Source organism: Calidris pugnax, unplaced genomic scaffold (genome assembly GCF_001431845.1).
Source record: "Calidris pugnax isolate Ruff unplaced genomic scaffold, ASM143184v1 scaffold219, whole genome shotgun sequence".
Classification (NCBI taxonomy): Eukaryota; Metazoa; Chordata; class Aves; order Charadriiformes; family Scolopacidae; genus Calidris; species Calidris pugnax.
The window spans coordinates 933,265-961,133 of record NW_015094507.1 but is presented as its reverse complement, the minus strand read 5'-3'; the positions used below and the strand labels follow the sequence as shown (position 1 = coordinate 961,133).

Sequence of the window (27,869 nt, the reverse complement as noted above, 5' to 3'; positions counted from 1 at the left end):
CAGGCCTAGCAAGAAATCGTCCATCCGCGGATGAATTGTAGTACAAATTCTTTTCTTTGTGGCTTGTGGCCTCTTTGGATAGACCCGTGCCCTATCTGTTTTAAAAAAAAAAAAAAATTAAAAAAATTGTGTAAAAAGAATTCTTAAATCTTATTGGAAAGGGCAAAGGGCCACGCGGAAAGGTTTGACAGGTTGACATATGGCGCCTGGTTTTGCGGGCGTGTGGGGCCTGGGCTCTCCTCCTGCTCCTCGCAGGCTCTGTCGTCTTTTTTATTTTTTATTTTTTATTTTATTTCTTAAATAGCATCTTAGTTGCTGTGCAGAGTCGCTGCGCTCCCAGCGATTTGACAGGCAAGGAGCCTGCTTCAGTGCTCTTAAATCCTTTTAGACTAATTTGCGAGCGAGCAGAAAAACAGCTCACACCTTCGGATCCAGCCCTCGGAACCAGGGGGATCAGGTATTGCCAATTAAAGCGCTGTTTCCCAGCCTCGTACCCAGACAGATTACTCCCGATTCCCCTGATCGTGTCAGGCTGGCCCTAAAGAGAAAGCCCAGCCGGAGTTTCCCCTGGACAAAGGGATCCGCGTGGACCGAAGTCCTTGGGTGACGGAGGGAGCAGGATGATGATGGAGACGGTGCAATATGGGTGGCATAAAGGCCAGCGGTGCGTCCCGCTCTCCGGCCCCCGACCCTCCCCACATAGCCACGGGGCCATTTCGAAGAGCCTCTGGCCCCTCAAGTCACTGGCCTCCTAGTTAATTGCCACACGGGCTTGGTGACACACGGGCAGATAATATGACATTTTCGCTTTCTGTCACTAGCAAACGCCACGGCGTTGCTTGCACTAGTTGCTAAGAAGCTGTCAGAAGCCATTAGCAGCTGGCGAAAGTTGCCCGATGGCATTTCCTCATGGCATCAGCAAAACAAGCATAAATCACCCAGCGGAGCCTCCCCGCTATACTAATGAGGCTGTAAGCTTGTTTATGGACTAGCATCATTTCTATGATTATTTCCACCTTTTCAGTTCGCCTTCATTTTGGCGGCGGGAGAAGTCAACTTCAGGAAGGGAGCCGCTGGCTGACGTCGGGCAAAACCGCGGTTCGTAGCTGCTACCGTGTGGCTGCTCGGCGGCGCTTCAAGTTTTGTTTAGTCCTCTTTAAAAAGGGGAAGAAGGAAGAGAGCAGGGAAGGGGGGGAGAGAGGAAAAAAAAATTAAAAAAAATAAAAAAGGAGCAGGGGAGAAAGTGTGGGGGGGTGAATCTCTGGAGACCCCACAGAGGTGAGCGGATCGGGTTGCAAAGTAGATGGAAATACTAAAATCCACAATTGAGCGTTTAGACGTCTCGCTGTGGTTTCGGTCTTTACGGGATCAATTTTCCAGCTTAAAAAAAAAAATAATAAAAAAAAATACGTGCGGAAGAGGTTAAACAATTTATAAAAATCTAGCGAAGCGTTTGCTCTTAGGATAGACAGGCGCTTTCTTATCCTCTCCCTGCCTTTCACTTTCTCTAACTTGTGTCGGATGGGGCCAGGGTTTATTGTTTTAGGCTTTTCTGAACATGCACCAGTATTTACACTGGATTGAAAGCATTTGCTTCCAATGAAAATCTTGTCTTAGATTACAGCCCAGCAGTGTAATTTCCCTCCCAGATGGGAGTAAAGTAGCAGTATTTGCCTAAAAACAGTAGGAAGAACAAACTGTGCATTAAGCCAAGGCTGTTTTTGGCTTGAGCTAATGATGTAACAGAAACCTTTTATTTGGGATAGGTCACCGCCAGGGATTGAAGGAGGTGATCTGGCTCGCGCTTGAAAGGTTTCTCCATTGTATCTACATAAGTCTTCACTTAAAAAATCCTGTTCCTAATGCTTCTGCTTTCATAGAGCAGAAATAAACAGGAAAGGTTCTGGGGAGTGTTATAGGTGGAATGCAGAAAGCTTTTCCTCCCCTAATGGAGGATATAATTCAGGTGCCCCGGAGGCATGCTTTCAGGAATTCTCTTGCCCGAGGTAATGGGAAGCTAAGGCTGCTTGAAGGCCTTGATTATCTATTGATGCACAAAGCTGGAAAAAAAGTCATCTCCCTTGGATTATAGTAGATATTTCCATAAATTATCAATGAGTCCTCCTCCCGTCAGGCAGGAGGCGATGCCTGCTAAATTAATCTGAAGGGGGTTTGAAATGAAGAGAGAGTGTATTTAAAAAAAAAAAAAAAGAGGGGGGGAAGGACGACGGAGAGGGTGGGTGGACGATGGCAGGGAGGTGGTGAAAGGCAGTGTCATTAGGTTAGAAGCTTTTCATTTTTAATCGATGAATGCGTAATACTTTTCTTTTTCCTTGTTTGCCTCTCGCAGACAGAAAGTGGATTAGCCCGTGGAATTTTAAATGCTGTTGAGTTGTTTCCTTTGCTCATGTTTCTTTTATGAATTATTATTTTATATGGTGAATTGCTTCTCTGTATAAAAGCCCTTTTTTACATATTGGGCTTTCAAAGAATTTGTCGGATATCTGATTTCTTCAAAAAAATGTTGTTTGTTTCTATAACCACCCAAGGTTACCATTTCATTAAAGACACAGGCCAAGTCATAAGGACAATTATAAATTTGCCACGGTCAGTAGGGTACTAAAAATATAGCACTAATAATAACTTTTTTTTTTTGGTGCTGAAAGCTGCTTAACAAATCATAATTTTGACAGTCTGCATCCTTTTTTTTTTTTTTTTTACAAAAAAAAAAATTTTTATTTTTATCCTAACAGAGGTAGTTTTGATTCAGCCCAATTCAGATGACTTTCTTGATCATTCTTGCCCAGGGGGTGTTAAAAAAAACACTTGCCTAATAACGTCACAACTCCACGGTGCTACAAATGCCGTGTCCTTGGGAAGCCGGGATCCACCGTTCAGTCCACATGCAGGGAATGCAAAGGCTGATTTGTTCATGGGCTTGTTTATAAACTGCTTTCAGGGCTTGAAACCAAAAATTGCATGCAAACTTTTGTTTTCCTTCAACCGGCAGCCCAAGGTGGCTGCTACGCAGTGGTGTCCTCCCGTAGATATGTTGTTAAAGTGATGAGAACTGCCCGAGACCTTCTCTGCGTTAAGGAAATTCAATTCTGGATCAGTTGTTGTTTAACGGGAGCAGACACCTATGACTGCAGTGGCACACCAGCACAAAGCCGGGTGTTAATTCCTAGGGTGTATGTCAAATTGGGACCTACTTATCCCAGTATGAATTTCTTTCAGCTGGGGCTGGGAAGAGGGGAGGCCAGTTAGCTACCCACCTCCCATCCAAAAGTCAGGGCGAGTCAGACATCTCTAAAAGACTTAATATAAGCAATGCCCCAATCCTCAGGGTGTTTGGGAATCTGGGGAGAGAATATGATGTTGCAAGAGAGCTGCATTCACCCCGCTTTCTTGCATCTCCGGGTGGGATGGGGCACCCAGCTTCACACACGTCGTAGGGATGGGACACCATCGATACTTTCCTAATTGCCATCTCTGCCAAAGTAGCTGATTGGGATGAATTTATTTTTTTTTTTTTTTAGAAAGTGACCTAGCGTGGAGAAAAGCCACCATTTCCACCTTTGCAAGCTGGATGCTTGCCAAAAAAAAAATATTTATTTTTATTTTTTTTTTAAAGCACTTTTTGTTTTGGGTTATGGTGCTGAGTCCAGTGGCAGAAATGGTCACGCTGTCCTTCAGGTTAAACCAGAATGGGGCCGACACAGTCCTGAGACCCTTCCTCTCTCCATGTCTCTCCCCTTCCCCATCCCCTCAACCCCTGATGAATTACGGTGTTAAAGAATTTATACCTCATTTAAATATTCATGCAGTTTATACCCAAAGCCAGGCTTCGGCTGAAGTATCTGAAGGTAGCATAAGTCAAAATTTGATTCACTATATTTACAGGTGACGGCTTGGACAACAGTGTAGCTTCCCCCAGCACAGGTGATGATGATGATCCAGATAAGGACAAAAAGCGACATAAAAAGCGTGGCATCTTTCCCAAAGTAGCCACAAATATCATGAGGGCATGGCTGTTCCAGCATCTAACAGTAAGTGAACTCTAGATCACATATGCAAAATAAAACATGGAAAAATGTCATAGTTGTAGTAGTCATAGAAAGCAAATAAAAAAAACCAAAAAAAGTATGATGTTACTGACAGGCAGCTCAGGGAACTTTTCTGAGCAGAGTTGTTGTTGTTGCCTCATTTTCTAGATGCCAGGGGAAGAGCACGGAGTGTATGTTTTTATGGTTTTGGGGGAGTTTTTTGTGTGTTTGTTGGGTTTAGAGATTTTTTTTTTTTTTCTATTTTATTTTTTTTCGGTTCGAGTCTCAGTTGTTAACAGGCCGTCACCTCAAAAGTGTGACTGAGCTTATCCTAAGAACCCTGGAGACCTGTCCTGCCCTGCTGCAGCTCCCCTTGGCCGAGGTGGGAACGGCTGCTCCCGAGCGGAGACCCACGCTCGGCCCCCGGGGTTCTCCTGCTCCGGAGGACCGCGCGAAATAACTGGGGAGATTAAAAACAAAGCCAAAAGCCAACAAAGACCCCATTCACATGTTTTGTCAGAGATCATCCCCAAGCTTCGCGATGAAAGCTCTGGATGTATCTGGTTTAATAGCAAAGTATGATTTTTTTTTTTTTTTTTTTTTTTTTTTTTTTTTTTTTGCTTTGAGACGTTCTCATTCCCAGAGTGTAAGTTACCCCTGTATTTAATGTTATAAAGGGGTGGGGGGGATGCGCAGCTATTTCTGTTGCCACAGCTACCTGTATTTTTCTTTTTGGGATTAGAAATCAAAGCTCTGGACAGGTGTGGGGGGGTCAAGCTGGATATTGGAGCTTCTTTCAAGGCTTTACGTTGTGTACCACACCTTCTGATGGAAAAAAACCCACATTTCTAATGCCATTTCTCCTTTTTCATCGAGTTGTGGTGATCTGTCCCGGTGGGGAGGTGGGCCCTCAAGCCCCCAGGTTTTCTGGCTGAGCTTTTCTGGGCCAGGAGGATGGAGGGGTCGGGCGAGGGATGCCTGGGAGGGGAATGATGGGGGGAATGTTCTGCAGGAGGTTAGTGAAGAAGGGTTGTCTCCTCTAATCCCAGCAGTTGACTCTCTCCCCTGCCCGTCGTTAGGGTCAGGGTGAAACCAGAAGCCATCCAGCTTGCCCAGCCCCGGTGGGAGCCCTGCCAAGAGTATATGCTCGTAAACCGGAGGAAGCGCTCAGGCACATCACCCCTCCGTGTGTGTGTGTGTGTCCCACCCCACTGAGCCAAGAAACCAGATATCTGCCGTGACTCTTGTCAGCACGGGGATCAGGCAGGGAATCCTGCCCTGCTCGGGCCTGCGTGGCTATGAATGAACCTTCCTGCTGGAGCACTCCTCCTCCTCCTCAGCCGGAGAGGATATCTCCCAAGTTAATCCCCTCTCTCTCTGGCAGGCTCTAGCTCAGCCGTGCCCCAGCTTTGCCAGCTCCTTAACCCTGTCCCGGGTATGGTTCAATGCCTCGCTTCCCTGAGGTCCCTTTTGGTTTTGGTGGCTCCCCAGTTCTAGGTCCTCACCCAAGATGAGTTGACGGCAGGTGTCCCTCAGCAGGTAGATGTGAGGTTAAGGACATCTGCCTCCCAGAGGGTCCGGGGATGCTGTGCCAGCAGTCATGCTGGCACCATTCTGACGCAGCTGGTTTAGGTTCTGGTTTGAGGAGATGCCCTGGCATCTCTGTAGGCAGGACAAGGCACACCAGGGGACACTGAGCAACTGCATGTCAGTCCCAATAGCTCCTAGCTGAGGCATCTTTATTATTATTAATAGTATTTTTTTCCTGGAAGTGGCCTGTTGCTGTGTTTGTGCTAGTAAATTAAACATCACCCAGGCCTGGCACGGGAACGTGGTGGTCTACCCTGTTAAACTTCTTGAGCGGCCTCCAGATGCTCTTAGCTTGGGCCACCTACCACCACCTTCCAAGTCCATTCCTGGGAGCACAGCAGAAGATAGCAGGGGTGACTCCTCATGGCAGGAGCCACCCTGTGTTGAGCGTGTGGCTACGTGGGCTTGACCTGACCCTGCAGCTGGACCATTCTGACCCTGGTCCATTCTTGGGACCAGAGAATGGACCCTGTCACCACTTTGTCTAGATGAGGTGTAGGGTGCAAGCGGCTTTTCACTCTTCTTCTGTGCAGTAATGGTGTGCAAAAGAGAAGGTGAGAGTGCCTGTGGAGCTTGCTGCAGTGCTGATAGCTTCCCCTGGGAGACAACATCTGGAAATCTGCTTATAAGACAGAGTCTTCTTCTGGAGTGGGTCTACCTAGAGCAGGTTGCACAGGATCTTGTCCAGGCGGTTTTTGAATGTCTCCAGAGAAGGAGACTCTGGAGAAGAAGTCCTCTCTGCAAGAAACCCCAGGCCCAAACCATGGCTGCCACCATAGCTGAGGGGTAGCTGGGTGAGAGACCGAAGGCGTTAAGCCTCCAGTTCATTTTTGAGAGTGTCTGGGCCTCATGGTTGCTCTTAGAACCCTATGCATGGGCAGTGTCCCCATCAGGGCTCCTCGCTGAGGAGCGGTCCGCTGAGGAAACTAAGAGAGCCCTTTTTATTTATTTTACTTATTTATTCATTATTAGTGAATTTGGTCTTCCCTAGGGTAGACGTGAGGTCCTCCCTAAGACGGGAGGTGAGGAGAGAGAAGGAGATGGTCCTGTTCAGGCAGGGAACCCGGTGAGACATACCTCCCTTTTGCCTCAAGCCCTTATCCTGCCTTCACTTTCCTATCCGGAAAGATGGGAAGGGAAGAAACCAGCAGTGATTCAGTGCAAAATCCAGCATCCCCTTGAGCGATGGTGCTTCCAAATTGGGGTGTTAGTTGGGAGCCCTCCTTTTCAAAGGCAAATTATGTTTTTTTTTCCTTACAATTGTAATATTAATACACATCAGTGGCAGGGAATGAAGCAAAATAGACAGTAATTGCTGTGTCTGTCATACTAATGATTAATGGTTGGAAAGACTTAAAATAAATGTTGGACTAATATAATATTTTAAAAGTCTATAGGCTGGTTTAATTCCTTCTATGCAGTTCTTCCATCTCCAAGAGTCTCCAAGGAAGTATTCCTCTGGTGACTGACTTAATTTCCTAAAGTTGGTCCCTTAGTTCTCGTTTCTCACTTGGGAGGAAATTCTTTTTTTCCTTATTGAAGAAAAGAAAAGAAAAAAATAATCAAATGCAAGGCCATAGGCTCTCTGGTTGCTGAAGTGTTTGGGCAATAGTTCCCACTCAGTGTCGCACTGCAGGCCCCCCCACCCCGTGTTATTTTGACTGATGTGCAGAACCGAGTTGATGTATGCCCAAAGGGTAGGCAAGCACTGTCCTCTGCGGAGGCAGGCAGTATGCTCTGAAACACTTCAGGGGATAAATTCATCCCAATTGCCCTTTTTTTTTCTTTTTTCTTTTTTTTTCCTTAGAATAATAACAACAAAAATCAGCTAAAACAATAGGAAAAGCTGTGATCGGCTTTACACTTGGGACTTTGCAGGATTTGTTTTTTATTATTTGCTGTTCTGACTTAATTTTGACTACATGTCTAAGTTGGAAGAACTGCCCAGGTTGGCTTTTAGTTGGGCAAAATGTAGGCTGTGGAGCTTGGTAAAATTTTGGATGGTAGATTATGACAGCAGCCTGTACATTTTGAGGTTTGTGAAATCTGTTTTCAGGCTTCTGCTCTAAATTTGAGGTGGAAGGAATGCTCTGTTACTATTTGGAAACGATAAATAAAAAAAAATAATAAATAAGGCTGCTAATAGTTTGGTGAAGAGGTGAGGACATCCCCAAGCTTTAAAAACTGAGTCAAAAATGATGGGAGGCTTGTGGGGTGGCATCAGATGAACATCAAATGCCATGGCAGGGTCTCCAGGAGGGACTGGGGCCAACCAGTCCTGTGTTGGAGCTGGGCTCCAGAAAGTTGCCCTAAGGATAATTTCAGGGTGTGCTGCAGCACGACAACGTTTTACAGGCCCTCTTATTTTATTTTATTTTTTCTTACTATTTTTTGGATCACTTAACATTTGGGGATCAGACCTCACCACCATTTTTCAAGCAGTTCTCCTTGCTGTACGGCAGGGACTGAAAAATAAGGGAAAAGCTTGGAGGCAGGGAAGGGGAAAAAATATAATCTTGGCTACTACCAGATCTCTGTAAATTAAATTGTGGCAACAGGATTAGTTTCTGCTTCAACCCATACGATGTTTTTGTCCCAGCAATGGTACTTTTTGGTTCAAAACTAAATGAAGGGAGTTTGCGGGCGGTGGGGTGTCTTTGTTCGCTCATTGTGAATTCTCAGCGTCCTTTAAATCCAGCTTAATTTAAAATGTTGAGATTCAAACCTCATTTTGGGGATTATACGATGTAATTGGTTTGTTATATGATGAGTATTTGATGATCTTCACGTTCATCATCTAATCAGGCAAAAAAAAGCCATAAAGTTATAATCCCAAAAGATGTTTAATAACAATTTAAACTATTGAAGGCTTTATTTAAGCACATTAGGGGATTATAAACTACTTATTTTTTTTTTAATGGTGCCAAGAGGTAGATTCAAGGACTTCAAACACCTTTTAAAAAACAAATTGCCATGATTTAAAAAAATGAATGGGCCAAGGATTTCTTTCATGTAAATCCCATAATTTAATCATTATTTTTAACTGCTTTTAAAACAAGTTCCTTAAGAGGTTAAATGTTACTGAAATGGGAGACTGAGCAGAAAATAAAAGCCGTAGCTGAAAGACGTTGACTTCACAGTAAAAGTGAAAGGCTTTTTTCTATTATGTATCTGGATTTTGAATCTTTATTCATTGCTTGATGAATTTGTTTGGATACAGGCATTTGAAGGAGGGACTGATCTAGCTGAGAAAAAATAGTCCTCATTGCTTCCAGGATGTTTTTCTGATAGAAAAATAGCATTACGCCACTTAATTCTAGTAAGTTTTGTTTATGTATGAATATCTTAAAGACTAGCAACTTTTTAAGGTTAAAGCGAGTGGATTTCAGGTTGTCTTTCCATCTGTCTGTCGTTATGAGATTGTTGCCTTGGGATGAGGAGCATGGGGTTAATTTTGCTCCCTGCTCCAAGAGGGATGCTTGTCTGGTTTTGGAAAGGACAGATGAGTACAAAACTAGGCTGTTGAAACCATAAAAAAGGGGAAATAATTGACTAAAACTGGGGAGGATTTTCTTTGCTGTCCTCTTGAGAGGGTTCAGAGGCATTAAAACAAACCAAACCCCCCCTGAAAGTACAACTTGCAGTGAGGGTCCGTCCTGCACCAGCTGATACTTGCTCTGCAAAATGCCAGCGGGCTCCCGGAGCTCCTCTGCATAACAGAGGTCATATTCCCATATATTGGACTCGGAATGTCCGCCCCTTCATCCCAAATACTCCAGTCTCCTCTTTCACTTGATTTTATTGTAGGCGAAGCTGTAAAAATCTTTCTTCCACATCTGCGAGGCTTCTTAGTGCCAGCTGTCCCGAATTCCTGGGAAAAGCCAGGCGTTTTTAGCTAGTTTTTTAGCTTTCCGTGCTCCTCCATCCCCCCGGGAAGGTGGGAGACAGGGCTCCTCCTGCTCCCGGCAGCGGGAAGACTTGCCGGAGTGGTGAGTAAAAGCATCCATGGCAGGTTGGTGGAGGTAACTGCAGATGAGGGTCTTCAGCTCTCTTCTGCTGGTGGAGGTGCTGTGGCAGTCGTCTTCAGCGGGAGAAAATGGGAAATGTCATTATGGGAGAAGATAATTATTCCGAGGCTCTGTCAGAATTGAATTGAGAGCTCCAGAAAGGAGGACAAACAGGATTTAGGTAACTTGGTTTGAATTAGCTTCTTAACCCTTCAGCCCTCCCAGAGTTTGGTGGAGGGCACTGACTGTCAAAACTTTCAGCATTTTCTTTAATCTTCCCCAATTTTGTTGCTTTGACCTGCTGTTCAGCCTCCAAGGGTTGGTCCATTTTCTGGCGTGGGTGAATTTTGCCCTTTTTAAAGAAAATTGTTGGTTTTTTGTGGGGATGTCCTTGGCAATGCTGCTGTTGCTCCAGTTTCGTGATTCCTTGGAAAGTGCATGTCTCATGCAGCGAGATCTTGTGCTGTCCTGTAGATTATTTAAGTTGCTAGCACTGAACTATGCTACAAACCTTTGGGTTTAGACCAGAAAGGAAAAATACGGGGTGCTTTAGTCAGTTGGTTCAAGGAAACCAGGTTCCTCACTTGGGCTCTGCTCACCTTCAGAAGTGTGGTGTAGTTACAACGTCTGGTTTTTTCCATATCCATGATTCAGTCTGGTTTCTGATGAAGACAACCATCATGTTGTCTTCAATTACAGGGTGTGAGACATCTCATCCTGGGCTCCTCGCAGGTCTCGGGATCAGCAGCGGGGCAGGGAGATATTTTGGTTGAAATCAGAAGGTAACCAAAAGCCTGGGCTAGATTTTAGAGGGAGAGTGTCTATTCCCAAATAGCTATCTTAACCTTTTTCCCAGTTTCCCCCAGTTTCCACCTTGGAGGCACTGTTGTACCAACATGGGAGCCACCAGTACATTAAAGAATTTGGATTCTTTGGAAGCTGCTGAAACACATTAGCATTTGCACACCAGAAGAGTTTCACATCTGAGCAGAAGCAAGGGAATACTGAAAAGTTGAAACACGATAAACATTAATTCAGATGTTAAATTACACTTGCTCTGGTTGTACTAAAACTCCTTTTGTTTGCATAAATATGCTGGGAAATGAGTTCACCAGCAGGAATGTTTGCAGTAATGAGGATTTTTAAGGCACCAGTAGATGCTTTGCTTTCTTCTCCACCCTCTCCTTTCTTTTTTTCTATTTGATATTTGATATTTCGCGCGTACGATTTCGTTTTTGAAATTGGCCTCTTCCGGTCAAGGCGCAGAACCGCGTTACGTGACGCGCTGCCTACAAAATCCACGAGCAGACCTACAAAATCCAAGCATCCCGTTTTGAAGGGGAAAGAGGGGGGGGAGGGAAAAAAAAAATAGTCCGACCACCAATCCGTAAACCTGGAAGTATCCGCGGAAATATTTTGGCAATTAATTTGCGATACGAAGTACACCGAAGGCAACAACAGAATCTTGGCAAGCGGTGGGGTGAGCAGGAAATGAGAATAAATTCATGGGCTCGGTTGTTCATTACTAGCTGTTTGTTTAGCTTGTCCTCTAACACAGTTGCTACAAAAGAGCCTGTGTTGATTCTCAGATATGCTTATGTATATAAGTGCCAGTGTTAATTTTTTATTGGCAATCTCCTAACTCTTGAAGGAGTTTCACAGCGCACCCGGGCGAGTTAGCGAGTGACTTAATCAGATCAGGTAAAGTGCCAAAATATGAGGCACCGAACCAGTTGGGCGCATATCTGATGAGATGTGTTAATCTGTGGTGTAAGATAAGCTGCCTTTCAAATCGGGTCACATTTGGAAGTGGTACATGGAGTTGTGTAAGATGCATTCCCTTCCTCTGGCATAGAGTATCCTACATCTGTTTGCACGAACTTAACCCTTGTCTGAACGAACCGCAGCAGTGATACTGCAGTGTATCTAGGCTGTTGGGTGTTCCGGGTCAAGCATGAGAAATGAGTTGGGTTTTTTACCCATTTTAAAAGTTTTATTTCCCTTTTCCTGCATTTGCCTTCAGTTACACAGAATCTGCGCTTACACGTGTTTTTTTTTCTCATTGCGTATACTCAAGAAGCCCTAATTCCTACTATTAACTGGTTAGATTTACTTACTGTCTGCCCATCAAAATTGCCCACAGTAAACTTTTCTTGTGGAAGGGAATTTTTTTTTTTCTTGATGGAAAATTAAAATTTTCCGTGGGTGATGCCATCCTTTCCCCAAAATGCTGAGCTGAAAATCCTGTTTTCAATAGATGAGCAAAGGCATCGATCAGACTCATCTTGGTCCTTCCAGCCCCTCACCCTGTAAGCTGCAGCTGTGCTAAAGATATGTGTAGAGGGAAGGTAAGTGGGCAGAAAAGAGTTTAAGTTAATATGTAGTTATCTAATTTACCTCGCCTTTTGCATCATTGCCTGATTTAGACCCATAGTATTTAGCGGAGAGCTCGTTTCACTTCAGTGGTGGGCCATCATTTTAGTAAGGCAAGGTCTAGGAGACTTACGGCTGCATCTTCTGCTTTATGGACCAGAAACGGCTGCCTGGAAAATACTTTTCAGATTTTAGGTGTAGCACGAAGCCTACAGGAGAGCTGGGGAGGGACTCTTTGTCAGGGAGTGCGGTGACAGGACAAGGGGTAACGGGTTTAAATTGGAGGAGGGGAGTTTCAGATTAGATATTAGGAAGAAATTCTTTATTGTGAGGGTGGTGAGACACTGGAACAGGTTGCCCAGGGAAGTTGTGGATGCCCCATCCCTGGAAGTAAGGCCGGGCTGGATGGGGCGTTGAGCAACATGCTCTACTGGGAGGTGTCCTTGCCCATGGCAGGGGGGTTGGAAGTTGATGATCTTTAAGGTCCCTTCCAACTCTATGATTCCATGAATTCTGTGGCTTTATGATTCTATGAATATTCCTTTCTTGGCTACTGGTTGACCTTTTTTAATCCAACCTGTACACAGCATAAAACATTTTGGAAATACGTTTTGAAAAATTGAAAAAACCCATCTTATTCCCCCCCGTGATGCTCTCTACCAGCGATAGAAAAAGGGAGGGAGTCATGTTAATGGCACTGAAGTGTCACCTGAGTCACACTAGTAAAACCAAGGGTTTACTCGTGATAGAAGTATGTTTTCCAGGGACTTTTTTTTTTAACTCAGAGGGGAGATGGTGGGACTCTGCCTTGGGTGGCTTGCTCTAAAGTCAGCTTGGACATGAAACTCTTCTTCCTAGGCGACCTGTCTTCATGTCAGCCAGAGCTTTTTGGGTTTATCTCTAGGTGATATTTGTGGGAAGGCAAATGCCATATGAGATGAATCTGGCAAATTGATAGCGTCGTTGGTGGAAATCTCTTTCTTTGCCAGGAACTTTGTGCCGATACCAGAGTTGCACTGTGCTGGCACGGGAATGGCAAAGGGGACAAACCCTTGATGTTGTCTTTGAGAGGGGAGCGTGGGTCCCTCGGTGCAGCAGGTTGTAAGCCCTGGAGAGTCATAAGCTGCAGTTGGGGGGCAGAATAATTTTGAAGCTGGTAATAACCCGCATCTTCGGATTCTTATAAATAAAATGCAATTTTAGTAATGTTTTCATAAACAGCAGTAATGGCGGCGTTTTAGTAAACAGTGGCGTTAGTGGCATCAAAATTGCACCACATTGGCTTTTAAATTACTCCACCTGTCTGTATGAATAGGATTTTCAATGTCGAGGCACAGACAGCTGCTGCTAATGTGGTTTTTTTTCCCCTCCCTATGCAGATAATGCTGGCAGATCTACAGCCATCAGGGCCTGGTTGCTGATGTAAAATGGTACCTGACCTGCTGGCTCTGGTGCTACAAAAGGCACAGCTTTAATTACTAATGGCCGTGTTTTAGTTTTGTACTTGTTGATGTAAAAAATGTCATCTTAGAGCGGCATAACCCCTGGTTCACTTCCACCGGCGATGGGGCGCTGGCTGCAATTATTTTCAAAATAATTTGTGTTCCTCAGTGGCAGCTTGCAAGCCGGCCTTGTTAGTGCTCAGATAATTAGCAGGGGTCTGGCCCTCCAGGTCCTTCTGCCCCCCAGGTCCCCCCGCTGGCTCCCCCCCCTCTCACCTCGGAGGGTGGCACCAGCTTCAAACGGGAATTGCTCTTAAAAATCCCGCTCCATTTATTTGTAGGACCCTCCCACCCTCGTATTAAGGCGGCGGGTGTAACAGCCAGGAATTTACGGGCCGAATTCTGCCCCTGGGCTCATTCCCAGAGGGATTAGGTGGAGGCAAATCGGGGCACGCTCCCTCGTCTCGCCAGTTATTAACGAAAGGATGGCTAATGAGGCTGATGCGCTCGCCGCCTGATGCCGTTTCCCCGGGTTGGGTTTGGTTGGGATGATGATCCGGTTACCAGCCTCGCGCCAGGGCTTTAAAAGGGTTAAAGGCAATAATGGTGCCATTAAAAATCCAGCTTGCCAATGAGCTATTTTGTGCGAATGGTATAAATATAAGATACACTTGTCTGGCTCATTTGCAAGCATTCTTTTTGACTTCTTTCGCACAACTGGTGTTTTTGTGTTTAATTTAACAAGAAATGAGTAGTAAATGAAAGCTGCTGCCTGAAATCCCACTGTGAGCGTGTTTTGCACTTGGCTCCCCAGTGAAAAGGCAATTTGTGAAATTATGTGATAGAGTAATTAGATGAAGCCAGGGCTTCTGATTGTTGCCATGCTTATGTGGTAAAGGTTTGCTGGGGGAAAAAAAAAAAAGAAAAAATAAAAAGAAAAAATAAAAACAACATGGATTATTACCCTGGCAAGTTGGCTCAAAGCTTCTTCATTTATTTGTAAACAGAATATTTAGTGACCGCATAGGAAGTAGCTGTAATCACCAGCTCGTAAAGAAACCACAGCAGAGCTTTTGGATTTTTACAGAGTGCTCATGTAAAATTTAAGCTGGGAGGCAGAATCCCTGTTAATGTAATTAGGATCTAATTTACCACCCTTTGCACACAGATGTAATAATGTCGAGATATTTATTCTATCTTTAAGCACATTACATATACCTCAGTGCAGCAGTTACTGAACAGAAACAGGTGTGAGCACTTTCCAGATTCATTTTTACACTGTAAACACACAGCGATTTGAGGGGAAATATTTACCAAAAAAATAAAAGAAGGGAAAGAATGTCTGCAAATGAGGCAGTAATGGACAGTTGCCCTTTATGTACTGATGGATTTCTCAATGGTTAAGTAAATTAAAGCAAATGCTAGAAAAATCAATAGGCTTGCAGAGTCTTGGTTGTGCCTCATAGACTTCAGGACAGAATGACAGATGTGGTGCATATGACCCATTTAAGTATTAATGCTTGGGAAATTGCCTCTGCGTGCAAGGTTATAGGCCTAGAAATATTGTTATATTAAATTACAGACAATAATATTTTTAAGTATATACGGAATTTATACGTTTCCATTCGGTTGTTCTTCGGCGTGAACGTTGGTCCTGGAAGATTAGTTGCTCTGGAACGGTAAATCAGGTTTGAAAAAGTGGCGAATTGTCTTTCCAGGGCTGCCGCTACGTGTGCGTGCTACGGGGCTAGGGCAAAGGCGTTAAATAAGAGCCACACCACCAACGTGTTCACCAGCAAACGTAGCATAGAAGCCAGCCTAAATTAAATGTCATTAAAAGGCGGCTTGCTAAATGGTGAGAGGGCTCGTGTGGTATGTAGGTTTGCCATTAAATGGGGTTTATTCTGTATGACTAAACCCAAAGTCGGATACGGAGTGCGGGGGTGAGATGAGCTAAGTAAGGTAGCAACCAAGTAAAAAGCTTTCTCGCCATCTTCTGCACGCCCTGCAATTGGAAGGGGCGACTTTGCATGGGTGGGATGAGGAAAAACTGACCCCGTGCAGAAATTGTCCCAAAATAGAGATGTTATGATTAATCCCACCGGGCAAGGCGAGCTCCAGGTGAGCTCGTCATTTCTCACCGTTCTTCCACCGAGGCAGTGGGGAAGTCCACCAAGTTCATTGCCTCTTCCTGGCATCCCTGACAGGAGGGGGCTGGGAAAATAGCTGGGACCCCCCCCCGATTTTGGTGTTGGTGTGAAGCCAGGGCGGCGTGTTTCCTGTCGGTGGCAGCCCAGCGTATAGCTTGCCAGTTATCCCAACTTCACCCCAAAATGCCTCTTTCTGTGACGGGAGCCACGGATGCCTTTTATATACAACTTCTGTGTTCAATATTGCAGGGAGCTCGAGACTTTCACAATAACATTCCCATTCCTCGCCGAAGCCCTTGCATGGAAAGTGGCATCGCATTCCTTTGAGATATTAATTCTCGTGTTTTTACTGCCATTTGCGTAACAGATATATTTTCCTTTAATTTTTTCCTTTTTCTTGGCTGTCTCTGATATTTGAAGTTTGGGTGCCGCTGCCTCCTTCCTTCTTGTACCTTTTCCTTAAAGCGTGTAAACTCGCTGGGGGTGTAAACCAGAGCATCCCCGTGGGGATACGGGAGCTGCACCCTGCTTCTGGGAATGCAGAAGGGCAGATGATGATGATGATGATGATGATGATTGTTATTATTATTATTATGCCCGTTTCAGCTGTATTTGTGTACAAAGGCTGGATGGGAGTGACTGGTGCTGAAGGCTGTCGGGTTGGGGCTGAGTGATGACAGAGCCCTGTCGTTTGCCCACATCCAGCTTCATTGCTATGGTGACAATATGCAGCGAGGAAAGTTGCTGCTGAAGGTCGGGCAGCATCCTCCGTGATTGCCGTAGCCAGCAGCGTCTTTGCGACAGCATGTCGGAGCTGCTGACGGCCCTCGGTTGTCAGAGCAGCACCAAATCCCTCCCGACAGAAAGTCCATGTGGGTTTTGAGGGGTGGGGAGGCGGGGGGGCAGACGGACATGGCAAAATTAAGAGCAACAAAGCTGGTGAGGAGTCTGGAGCACAAGTCTTATGAGGAGAGGCTGAGGGAGCTGGGGTTGTTCAGCCTGGAGAAGAGGAGGCTGAGGGGAGACCTTCTCACACTCTACAACTCCCTGAAAGGAGGGTGTAGAGAGGTGGGGGTCGGTCTCTTCTCTCAAGTCACAGGCGACAGGACTAGAGGAAATGGCCTCAAGTTACACCAGAGAAGGTTCAGGCTGGATATTAGGAAAAATTTTTTCACTGAAAGGGTCATCAGCCATTGGAATGGGCTGCCCAGGGAGGTGGTTGAGGCACCATCCCTGGAGGTGTTCAAAAGACAGGTTGACGTAGTGCTGGGAGATATGGTTTAGTGATGGTGTTGCTTTTTGTTTGTTGTGTGGGTGTTTATTTTTGTCAAAATTAGGTTGAGGGTTGGACAAGATGATCTTTAAGGTCCCTTCCAACCTAGAAGATTCTGTCATTCTGTGACTCTGAAATCGCTCCTGGCGCCCTCGCCAGCCTCGGCAACTTCTTGCGCCGCCGACAAAAATTGTCTTTACCTGTTTTACTCGTTTTCATGTGCCTCGTGGTGGATTGCCTTGATTATATTTCTCACGACACCCAAGCTGGGATATATTCCTGCTTTACAACCCAGTGCTTACCTGCGGGGGGGGTAGGGGATGGCTGTAGTCCTCCTCCCACCGCGTGTAATTCAGCATTGAGGGGATGCCCAGTGAATGGGCTGTTTTGTTCCCAGCCAAACCAAGAGGGATCAAAGGTCAGTTGGGAGCCCCGAAGCCATCAGTCAGGGCGGGTTTTGTTGGATCCCAGGGTTGTCAGCTCCGTAGCCACCCCGGGCAACCTGGGCTGCCACCTGCTTGCCATCCCCACCGCCTGGCACGGCAGCCGAGCATCTGCTCTCCCAGCCACCCTAAAAAAGATGCTGACATAAGGTCATCATGGGAAATACAGCAGGAGCATCACCGTGCACCTCTTTGGTATCAAAATCATTTGAGAGCCAGCTTAGGAAGAGATAACATTGGCTTTGTAGCCATCGTTTCGCAGTGTTTATCTTTAGGATGCATTTTAAGGCTGCAAATGCATTTTTTTAATATTAGCGGCAAGGAAGGAAGCAGCAACTTTTGAGTATAAAAGTTCACTTTTAAGAAAAACGTTTGGTATGGCATTTCTTTGGAGCAGATCGATTTATTCCCCCACCTCTCCCCCCCACCTCCCCTCCCTCCTTTCCCCCCCCCTCACCGTGATGTTAAAGTACATTTGGCAGTAATCAGTTTATCCTTATTAGAAGCCGTGGTAAAAGGCATAGTTGCTGAGTCAATTCACTGCGTTTACTTCCCCTGTTGAGCCTTAATGTGTCCCAGTCCCCACCCCTTACAGTGAAAACATCATCAATTACAGGGCTGACAGGAGCCTGGGACTTGGTGGACGTTGCTCTTTGGGGTTATTCATCTTGCACCAAAAAAACTGGCGCTGGGCAACATTCATCACTTCCCCCGACCTACGACGACTGAGTAAACGGCGGGGTGAATTATCAGAGGGGGTGGAGGAGGGGGTAAAAAGGGGGAAAAAATGAGTCTGAATGCATTGGAGGCAACTTCGGGCTCATATGGCAGGGGAAATAGAGCCATGGTGACATGTGAGCTTCCCATCATAGCTTAATTTTGCTGCTGAAGCTGGGGGCAAGGCTGGGTTATCCTTTGACCAGACACCTCACGGTGCTGCTTCTCGTGGCCTGACCTGCAACAAGAGCTTTTCTATTTTGGCACCCAGGCTGGAAAAAGCAGCTTCAACATTGCTGCTGCGGAGATGTGCTGGGCTCCCCAACCTCTTCGGGGTGAAATATGTTCAAAATGCTACTCGGGTTGCTCTGGTTTGATCCCCTGATACGTACGTTTGCTCCAGACACCCTCGGTCCCCTCTGGTGGGAACTATTTCAAAGCAGGATCACATTCTTAAATGTGCTACAGCGAAAACCTTTGTTCTCCAAAACTCCCCGAAATAGAAAAGCACGGAATAAAATGTGCTTTGTTACCATCACCTCCCCTCCCCAACGAAACAAAGCAAAAAAAAAATAGCCTGGCCAGCTGAGCAAATCCAAACATCAAAACCTCAAACTTTGAGATTATTTAATTTTTCGAAGTTATCTTGAGGGGAAAAAAAAAAAAAGAAAAGAAAAAAAAAAAAGGCTCTTCTTCCCTTTGCCCCAAAATATAATGTAGTCCTGATAAGGCAGGAGAAATTCCCTTAGCTGTACACCTGGCTTGTTTTTACGCCCGGCGCTGCGGTTAGATGGTTGTCTAAATAAACAGAGATTAGGTGGAGGGCTTTATCTCAAAGCTGGCACTGGTTATCACACCGCTTCCTCCCACTCCCTCCCTCCGATTGTGGGTTGTATAAGAAGACTTAGCAAGCATAACTTGGAGGCGATAACCTTTGAATGTTAGCTCAAGGAAGCTGCGCCATAGTAACAACAGCTGAAAAGAAAAAAAGGCATGAAAACTCCCATTGTAGCCTGTTCGAACGAGGTGTAATTTGACTTTAGCACCGATTCAAAAGGAAGAAATACTCGGTTAGCTTTTTTTTTGCTCCCAGAGCCCTATTTGAATTTGGCCTGATCGATATTTTTAATATTTGAACAGTCGTAAAAGATGCCAGGAATGAACCTGTGTTTGTTCTTCAAACCATCTGTCTGCTGGAGGTCTTATTTTTAACTCGCTCTAACAAAGGGAAGCTGTAATGTTTCATTTGGACAAATTGCTCTAGCCCTGCAGTTGGGGGTTGAATTGATCTTGACGGAGCCCTGGAAGAAACCACCATTGACATTTGCGTTTGATGGTAAATGATATATATATATATATATACCCAAGCATGGGACATAAAAAGAGGCATCATGGCTTATGGTCCTCTGTAAAAGCAAAGAGGCAAACCCTCATGGTTCTGCGTGGGCATGAAATTAAAATACCAAGTGTATCTTGGCATGCTGATGGGCGACACACAACACGCATGGCTAAGGGAGCTGGGGGTGTTCAGCCTGGAGAAAAGGAGGCTGAGGGGAGACCTTCTCGCTCTCTCCAACTGCCTGAAAGGAGGGTGTAGAGAGGTGGAGGTCGGTCTCCCAAGTCACAGGCGATGGGACAAGAGGAAATGGCCTCAAGTTGCGCCAGGGGAATTTTAGATTGGATATTAGGAAGAATTTATTCACTGAAAGGTTTGTTAAGCATTGGAACACGTTGCCTAGGGAAGTGGTGGAGTCGCCATCCCTGGAGGTATTTCAAAGACCTAAAAGTTGTAGACGTGGTGCCGAGTGTCATGGTTTAGTGGTGTAACTTTGCAGTGCCAGGTTAACGGTTGGACTTGGTGACCTGAAAGGTCTTTTCCAACCTAAACAATTCTGTGATTCTACGTTTCTATGTGAAGGGGAGGAGAAAGGTCTTTGTGGTCCTTGGATACGCCTTCCAAAAAAACCACAAAGACCCCCCCATCTCCCCCCAGTAACCAGGGAGAGGAAGGTGGGGGAAGGCGTCCACGCCGTGCTACCGCGAGGCAATGTCATCACGATGTTGGGAAGCCAACTCAGAGCGAGCGGGTGAGCGCGGGCATCTCTGCCCTTGTCGCTCGGATTACAGCAGCGCCACGCGCCCAGTTACACAATGCGCAAAGGCGAGGGTTGTTTCTAGGACAGATAATTGAACATTAATACTCGTTGACATTGTCGTGGGGATGATATGTCAAGCTGACAGGGCCTGTGTGCTTACATCTGCTGATCGGCGGCGGACGGAGGGGGGATGTTTGGCAGATCAGACCTGGGGCCTTGCTGCCGCCGAGCCAGGGATGATACAGGCATTAATCATGAGCTGCCATCTTGGGTTGCCTTCCCTCCAACGGTGGTTGGGTCTCTGCTTTTGGGGGTGGAAGGCCTCGTTTGCAAAACCCTGTTGACCCCCCGGCATGTCCGTGGGCACCTCTGCCGGCGTAAAAATATAAATATATGTCTATAAAGCCTACTAAGCAAGAGCATCCTTAATGCTGTGCCGTTGTCTGAAACAACTGTTTTCAATCTACTAATGTAAGAATAAAAAAAAGTGGAGTAGATGAGAAGTTCCTCCAAAGGACTGAGAGCACGATCAAGTTTGATGAGGTGTTTCTTATTATCTCTGTCTTAGGAATTAACTGACATTAAAATGGTAGCAGAATTAGCATCTCGTTTTTTGTTTGTTTTTAGCATCTTTTTTATTTTTAGTATCTTTTCTGTGTCTCTCTTCTTCTGGGTGTCAACAGACCCTTCAAGGCAGCCTGCTATAGATAAAGTAGCTATGTTGCCATCACTCTTGTCCCCTCCCGGCCATAATCCCACAAATGGTGCCATTCAGCATCATTTTATAACAAGCCTTCAGAGAGCTAATGCCTTTGTCACAGTATTTCTACAGCTGGACTTTGCTGCTCAAGTCCTTGTTCAGAGGAACAAGAAGCAGACGGAAAACAATTACAGGGGCCTCTGACACTGGAGTCAGTTCTACTTTCTTAAAATAGGGCTAAACATCATGTTTGTAACGTCTTGCGTATACTTTGGCTCTGCATAAAATGCTATAAAATAGGGCCCTTGAGAACATCCATTATCACATTTTGGTTAACATCACAGATTTTTAAAATCCCAGTTGCACCGAAGCCATGAAATAGAGCTTTAATCTGTAAAGATCTAGTTTCTCTTTGTTATTAAAATAAATGAAGCCATTAAACAAAATATATGCATATAATAGTCAAGTTCATCATTTCGTATCATCAAAATGATAAATTCAACTTTTTTTTTTATTTTAATTGGAGCAGTCATCTTAGAAAGGTTCATGTATAGAACAAGATCAAATGTGCTTGCTCTCTCTTTCTTACTTTATGACTTGTTAGTGGTGACATTTTTTTTTTTGGTCTTTAGCTTCTTTCATATAGGTCTTTCTAAAAGAAATGCAGAATTTTGTTCAGAAAGGAGGGGGAAGTGGAAAGGGGGATTGTAAACTTGATATTGAGAAAATGAATGATTATATGTTGTTATCCTCACAAACTATTAATGGCCATCATATCATAAATGTGCTGAAAGTGACGTGCCATCTCAACACTTTTGCTTCCAAATTGCCTCCCCAGGGGAGGTTTAGGATGGATATTAGGAAAAATTTCTTCACTGAAAGGGTCGTCAAACATTGGAGCAAGGAAGCGGTGGGGTTGCCATCCCTGGAGGTATTTAAAAGACAGGCAGACGTGGTGTTGAGGGACATGGTCTAGTGGAGAACTTGACAGTGTTATGTTGATGGTTGGACTCGATGATCTTAAAGGTCCCCTCCAACCGAGACCATTCTATGCTGCTATGTTGATAGGCTGTTTTATGGGAGTATCTGTAGAGGCATCCACATGTGCGTGGTGCTTGATGTCCTCAGACCTCAAAGGAGACATGGCAGAGGGGACACTCAGGTTAGGGTTGGGGTGTGCACTGCCTTCTTGTAGCTGACTCGTTTGGGGTTTTTGAGGAGCCCCTTCCAAAAATCCCCATCCTGACCTCATCTATCCATCCATCATCCTGTAGAAGACACCCACCGAGGGTCTTATCTTAGAAAGATGAGGATGTACCCTTTAGGCACTTCAGGTTTTGGCTGGATTGCTGTGCCTTTGGCATTTCTGGCCTTGTCCCCCCGAGTATAGGCCAATGCCAAGCCCTGGCAAGCACCTTGCTCCACGAATATTCCCACTGAAATGCAAAATTTGGTCCCGCTGACCCTCCCTGAGGAAGGATACAGTGGTCTTTGAAGGTTTTTTTGAAAGCCAGGCGAAATTGGTGGAGATCTGCATCGACTTTGGTGAGGGAAAAGGTTATTTTTTAGGGGGGGAACCCTCTTGGTCCAAGCAAGGTTGCCAAAAGGGAAGAATCGCATCCTGGAGACCGTCCAAGTGTTTTTGATGAGGTCTTTATGAGGACGGGAATCAACATACAGTGACCGGTGGGCAAATGCGTGTAAATTTAGGGTTAAATCTGGAGAATTGGGATGTGCATTTTCCCAGCTCTCAGGAGATCTAAATCACGCTTTTTTTTTGGTGCATGTCCTTGTGCATATAAATATCATCCTGGGAATGTATGTCTGTTTTATTCTTAAATTCATCAGCATTGTCATCCAGGTTTCTTTGCTATGTAGGGTAAATAATTCATTAGAGCACTGGTTTTCTTCTGGAGGCTTCTTAATTCATCCCTTGGAGTTAAATTTTAGCCCAGGCTGGTCAGAAGGTCCGTATTTCTGCACAGGTCCGTACCCTGAAGCCAGTCGAAGGAATTTCACACGCTAAATGGGTGTAGATAAACGAATTCTCTAGTCAGAAAGCAGAACTGCTTAGTCAAGTTTACCGAGTTAAAACTTGGCCGTATCATCCATATACGCGACCTCCCTGAACGCTGGCTATTTTGGCAGAAGGGAACTCGTTAGAGGTGAGGTTATGGAGGCTGTAATTTATGAGGGGCTCTGGTTTTGAAGGTAAAAAATAACGGAGAGGGAACTTCCAGGGGTGTAAAAGCTGGGACAGATGAAACGGGAGTGCCTGGAATAGCTCGCTGGGGTGTTGGGGAAGCGAAGCCCAGCTCCAGCCCAGGTAAATTGCATTTGAATTTCACCCTCAGATCTGTATGCGCTCCTATTTGGCAGATGTTGAATTGATAATGCCCGTGTGTTAAAGAATTCTGATTGTTTCTTTTGCCACCTTTGCAGCTTATGAAAATGCAAGTAGACCCGCCTAATGAATATTAATAAGAGTGATGGCTGGATAACATATAAGCCCGTGGCTCTTTGGAGCTCGAACGGGTTTAGTTGGAGGATTGTTGTGGCTGGGAATTTACATGCTTTTTAAGAATAAACTTCCCGAATGCTTTTATATTCTCCTTTAAAAGCTGATGTTTGTTGTGGCATGCTCACACATGCATGGTGGGTTTTTTTTTCCTCCTTTCACTCTCTAGATGTATAGTGAGATTAATACTACAGACAAGATGCCTCTGGTTTTGAAAACAAGGCAATTTATTAGATGAGGAGAGAAAAAGACCTCATCTCTTAAATTTACCTTCAGTCCAGGGTTAATTGTATCGATAGCAATAGTTTATTTTATTTTTCTAGGTTGTTTTTGCTTTTTTCCCCACTCGCAGCAGTTGTTAGTGGGACAAGGAAATGCCACCGATGAGTTCTGGATCTCCAAATATCCCATGAGGCTTTAAAGGACATTTCATGGAGTTAGTTAATAGGGTGGCTCATTAGGGCCATCCCTGCAGACCCCACACATGGCAGTGTAATAGCAGGGTGGCGTGGAGTGGCTCTGAGGACCCTGCCACCTCCTCTGAGCTCCCGGAGATGCCAACACCAGTTCCTCTCTGGATTTCAGTTTACTCACTTGTGAAAACTCCCATTACCACCCTTTCTGCCCATTTCAATTGTTCATCTCCCCCCAGACCCAGCTCCCAAAGGCTCCCAATTATTTCTCGTCTGGATAAATAGGGACCCATGCCTGGCTGTTGTGTCACTGTGGTGTGTGGAATTGTGTTGCAGTGATTTGGAGGCACTTCTTAGTTCTTGCGCCATTGGAGCGGTGATTTGGGGCACTTCTTAGCTCTTGCAAGTGATGCGGCGGGGAGAGGGGGATTTGTACATGGTCCAGGTCTGGAGATACTCTTGGAGGGTTTCGTCAAGCCTCGGGGAGGAGGATTTAACCAAGATTTATCTATCACGGTGCCTCTGCATCAACGTTGCTGCCAAATACGGCGTCAGACTTACTCTGTATTCACTTTGCAAGTAAACTTATTCTTTCTAAAACTTCCAAGCATGAGGAAAGCCCCTGACTTTGGAGAAACGCTCACAGTGACGCAGCGTGTTTCCCCCCTTGTGCAAAAGGCCTTTTCTTTCCCTTCCCTTCTCATGACAAAAAGGCTTAAGTTTTTTTATTTTTTTATTTTTTTATTTTTTTATTTTTTTATTTTTTTATTTTTTTATTTTTTTTTTAGCCAATATAAGGGGGCGAGGGAAGAGGGGGGAGGGGGGGGAGGAGAGTCGTTAAAATGCAGTTCTTTCAATTATGGCCCCGTTCTTTGTCATCTTTATGGCTTTTTCTATAGTTTTGATGGCACCTTTAATAGCGTGGCTGGTCAGAGAAGGTGAGCTGGAATGTGAGCACACTTGGCCGCCGCCGGTGCCTACGAGCTGCGCTCCAATCCCCGTCCCCGCAGATTTTAATGTCCCTGCAGACTGCTGGCAGCCTGCTTCCAGCTGTGGCAGGCATGATGCAGTGAATTGCTTTTGAATGTTCTTTACTCAAATAGGCAGTAATTACAAGCTTAAAGAGGTTTAGTGGTCCAGTAAACTACATAATCACCCCTGAATTAGCCTGGGCTCATCAGTTGCAGTCCAGCAACCTCAAGACTGCTGTTTGTATGCAGGCTTTATCACGTAGCAACCTGAGCAGCAGGTGTGGAACAGCAAGAATCCCCCATAAACACAACTGTCTACTGGGGACAATGATCTCTAATGAGATGAGGCTACAGCATCACTGTAATTTAAGTGGGAAAATTAGCACCAGAGAATGCGCGCTACTTCCAAGAGTCTCTGCTTCTTCCCAGAGTGGCGGTGTTTCGCTGGCTTGGGTTTGTTTTTTTTTTTTCTCTTTTCCTTCCTCATTTACTGAATCTTTAAATGCATCTTTTTTTTTTTTTTTTTATGAAGAACACATTGTGGTTTTGCTTATAAGTTGAATTCTTCTACAAGGATATGTTGTGAATATTTAATGGTGGACGGGGCATCTGTTCAAGGACTTCCCATGCCAACAAAGCGGTGTTGCAAAACAGCAGCTTTATCTTTTCATTTCCTTCCTCAACGGTGGTTTGTTGTGTTTTGGGTGGGGTTTTTTTTTCCAAATAGAAGATGTTTGAATATAAACCACCCCTTCACCTCTCCTCTCCCCGGGTCTTGGCGTTGGAGGTTGGCACCTTGACGCGGTGGTTGCATTGGTCTCTCTTTGCGTGATGGTTTGGTCCCTCCAGGAGAAAAGGCAGGAGGCTTCCCAAATTGCCTGGTGGCTCCTTCCAAGGGTGCTGTCACCCCAGGAAACCCACCTAAAACTCCTCCTCCCTCCTCAAGCCCACGGTTGGTATTAGGGACCTTGCTGAATACAGCAGCCCTCCATCACCCTGGTCACTCCAGGGGAGGTGGGTTTGTTGGGGGGATGTTTTTACCTAGGGAGCTCCTGGCATTCCGAAAGCAGCCTGAGAAAGAGAGCAGAAAGCACAAATAAAAGCTTTTGGCTTAGCTCCTGTGGGATTACAACCACCGGCACCGGCGATTCCCAGCGGTCGCGGAGTTATTTCCCAGCCCACCTGTTTGGAAAGTCATTGGAGGTAGATAAGGGCAGTGACTTATTGCTGAGAAAAGGCTTCTGGTTCGGAGATGTTTACCTGAGCTAATCTGGCCCTAAAAACAACAGCAGGGCTTTTGTGGAGTTATCAGGTAGCTGGGATTTCCTTTAGCGGGCTGGGGACGGGGGTATCTTTCGTCCTTCCCCAAAGGGAAGGAAGCTTTTCCACCTAGGAAAGGCTGGGGTTCACCTTCCTGCCTTGCCACCGCCGCCACCTGGTAAAGACACCATTTTAACCAAAAAGCTGGGTTTCAAGGATGTGGATTTTTAGCTCCAACGGGGTTGGAAGTTGGTGGATGCATTTCCTCCGTTCCTTCGGCGTCGCTTGAATGGAACACCTCATTGGTTTCGGCCGTGTGCTGCAATGAAGAGAATTACCCTGATTTTTTCGGATGCGATTTTTCATTTAATTACCCTGTCCTTGGTTATTTTTAGGCTGTGCTGGAGAAAAAAAATACATAAAAATCTTGAAAAACAGGGCAGGGGATGGGAAAGTGCATCGCCCATGTCGCATGAGCGCAAATAATCTTGATGCTAGAGCAAAAAACCCACTTCTTAAGTGTATTAAGAGAAATTAACGTGCGTGTGCGAGTACTGTGCGTGTGTTTCTGTGCGCACATACACTAAAGGAATGTTTAACATGGGAAAAGCTCCGCTCCATTACCCGGGTATGGCGTGGGAGTGTCTGCTTAGACTCAGCTTAAACTGGAAGCTGGTGGGAGCCAGGGTAAGCTCCAAACACTGAGGTCTATCAGAGTGTCTCCAAGAGGAAATAGCAGGAGCACCATGGCTTGGACTAACTAAAGCTCAACTGGAAAAGGCAGTGGGTAATAATATATGGTATGGAAGGAATAATATTGTCGCAGCCAGGGGATGGATTAGATGAGTTAAAAGGTTTTTCCATTTTCTGACTTCTGTAATATCCTGTGCAAGGGATGATCTGAACTTTTTTCCCTTAATGAGTGCTTGCATTATGAATAATTTGATGGGGCCACCAGAGAAGTATTGGCAGCGCATCCCAAGCCATACCATGTCTCTCCATCAGCCTTGGAAAGGATATTTATGTTAGCGAGTGCCAAAACTTGTTCACAGACAACTCTTGCAAGAAAATTATTTACAAAAGGGCAAGCCGGGGGGAAAAAAAGGAGAAGCACAGAGCGTTTTTTTCACCCCAGCACAACTCCTTCATTAAAAAGCATCGCTGTTGCCAGTACCTCTTTCCCACCCCCCTCATAAGCCCCTGCAAATAAAACCTCTCTTCCACCCCCAACCCAAGCCCTGTTTAAATCCAGTTGGGCTGTTCAGATGGTGAAACTCCTGGGCTCTTGGCTCTGTGTTTTACACCCTGTGTTTGCCTGAGGAGAGGTCGGATCCTGCCTCCTTTCCTCACCTTCTATTTTCTGGCTGGGTTGCCAAAAGCCGCCTGCAAAACCTTTTGTGAGGGAGGTCACGGGCAGCCTCCCAGAGCCCCATCTCTGAGGATTTGGGGGATGCCAGAGGCGGAGTGGCCTCTCCGTAGGGATACAGGGATGCAGCATCTCCTCACCTTAAATATTTCGGGGTGTTTTTAACTCGACAGGACCCAGCACGCCTGTTGATACCGCGTCCGTAGTTTGCAGCTCAATAACTGGGATGGCACTGGGATTTATTAACAGTAACACTACAAGAAAAAAAAAGCCTTACTGCGGGGGATATTAAACTATTAGAATAAGTTGAGGAAATATTTTCTTTCTGAAAGAGGAAAAGGCTGGCTTTGTCTGCGGCGGGACCCTGTCATATGGAGCGCGTTTTCTTGCTGTGCTGAAAAAGCACCGAGGAGCTTTAAATGCCAAAGCCAGCTCACACTTCAACAGCATTATCAGGCTGACTCACTGCTCTCAGCCAAGGAAAAGACTGTGCAAACTTTGCAC

At 45.5% G+C, this 27,869-nt stretch overlaps 1 protein-coding gene across 1 annotated transcript in view; it reads left to right on the top strand.

Moving 5' to 3' along the window:
• Positions 1 to 27,869, top strand: part of MEIS1 (Meis homeobox 1) — a 127,990-nt gene that overhangs the window by 68,571 nt on the left and 31,550 nt on the right. The window contains exon 8 of the mRNA XM_014964414.1: positions 3,904 to 4,049. Within this exon, the coding sequence (XP_014819900.1) occupies positions 3,904 to 4,049 (146 nt within the window). The remainder of the gene's footprint in view (positions 1 to 3,903; positions 4,050 to 27,869) is intronic.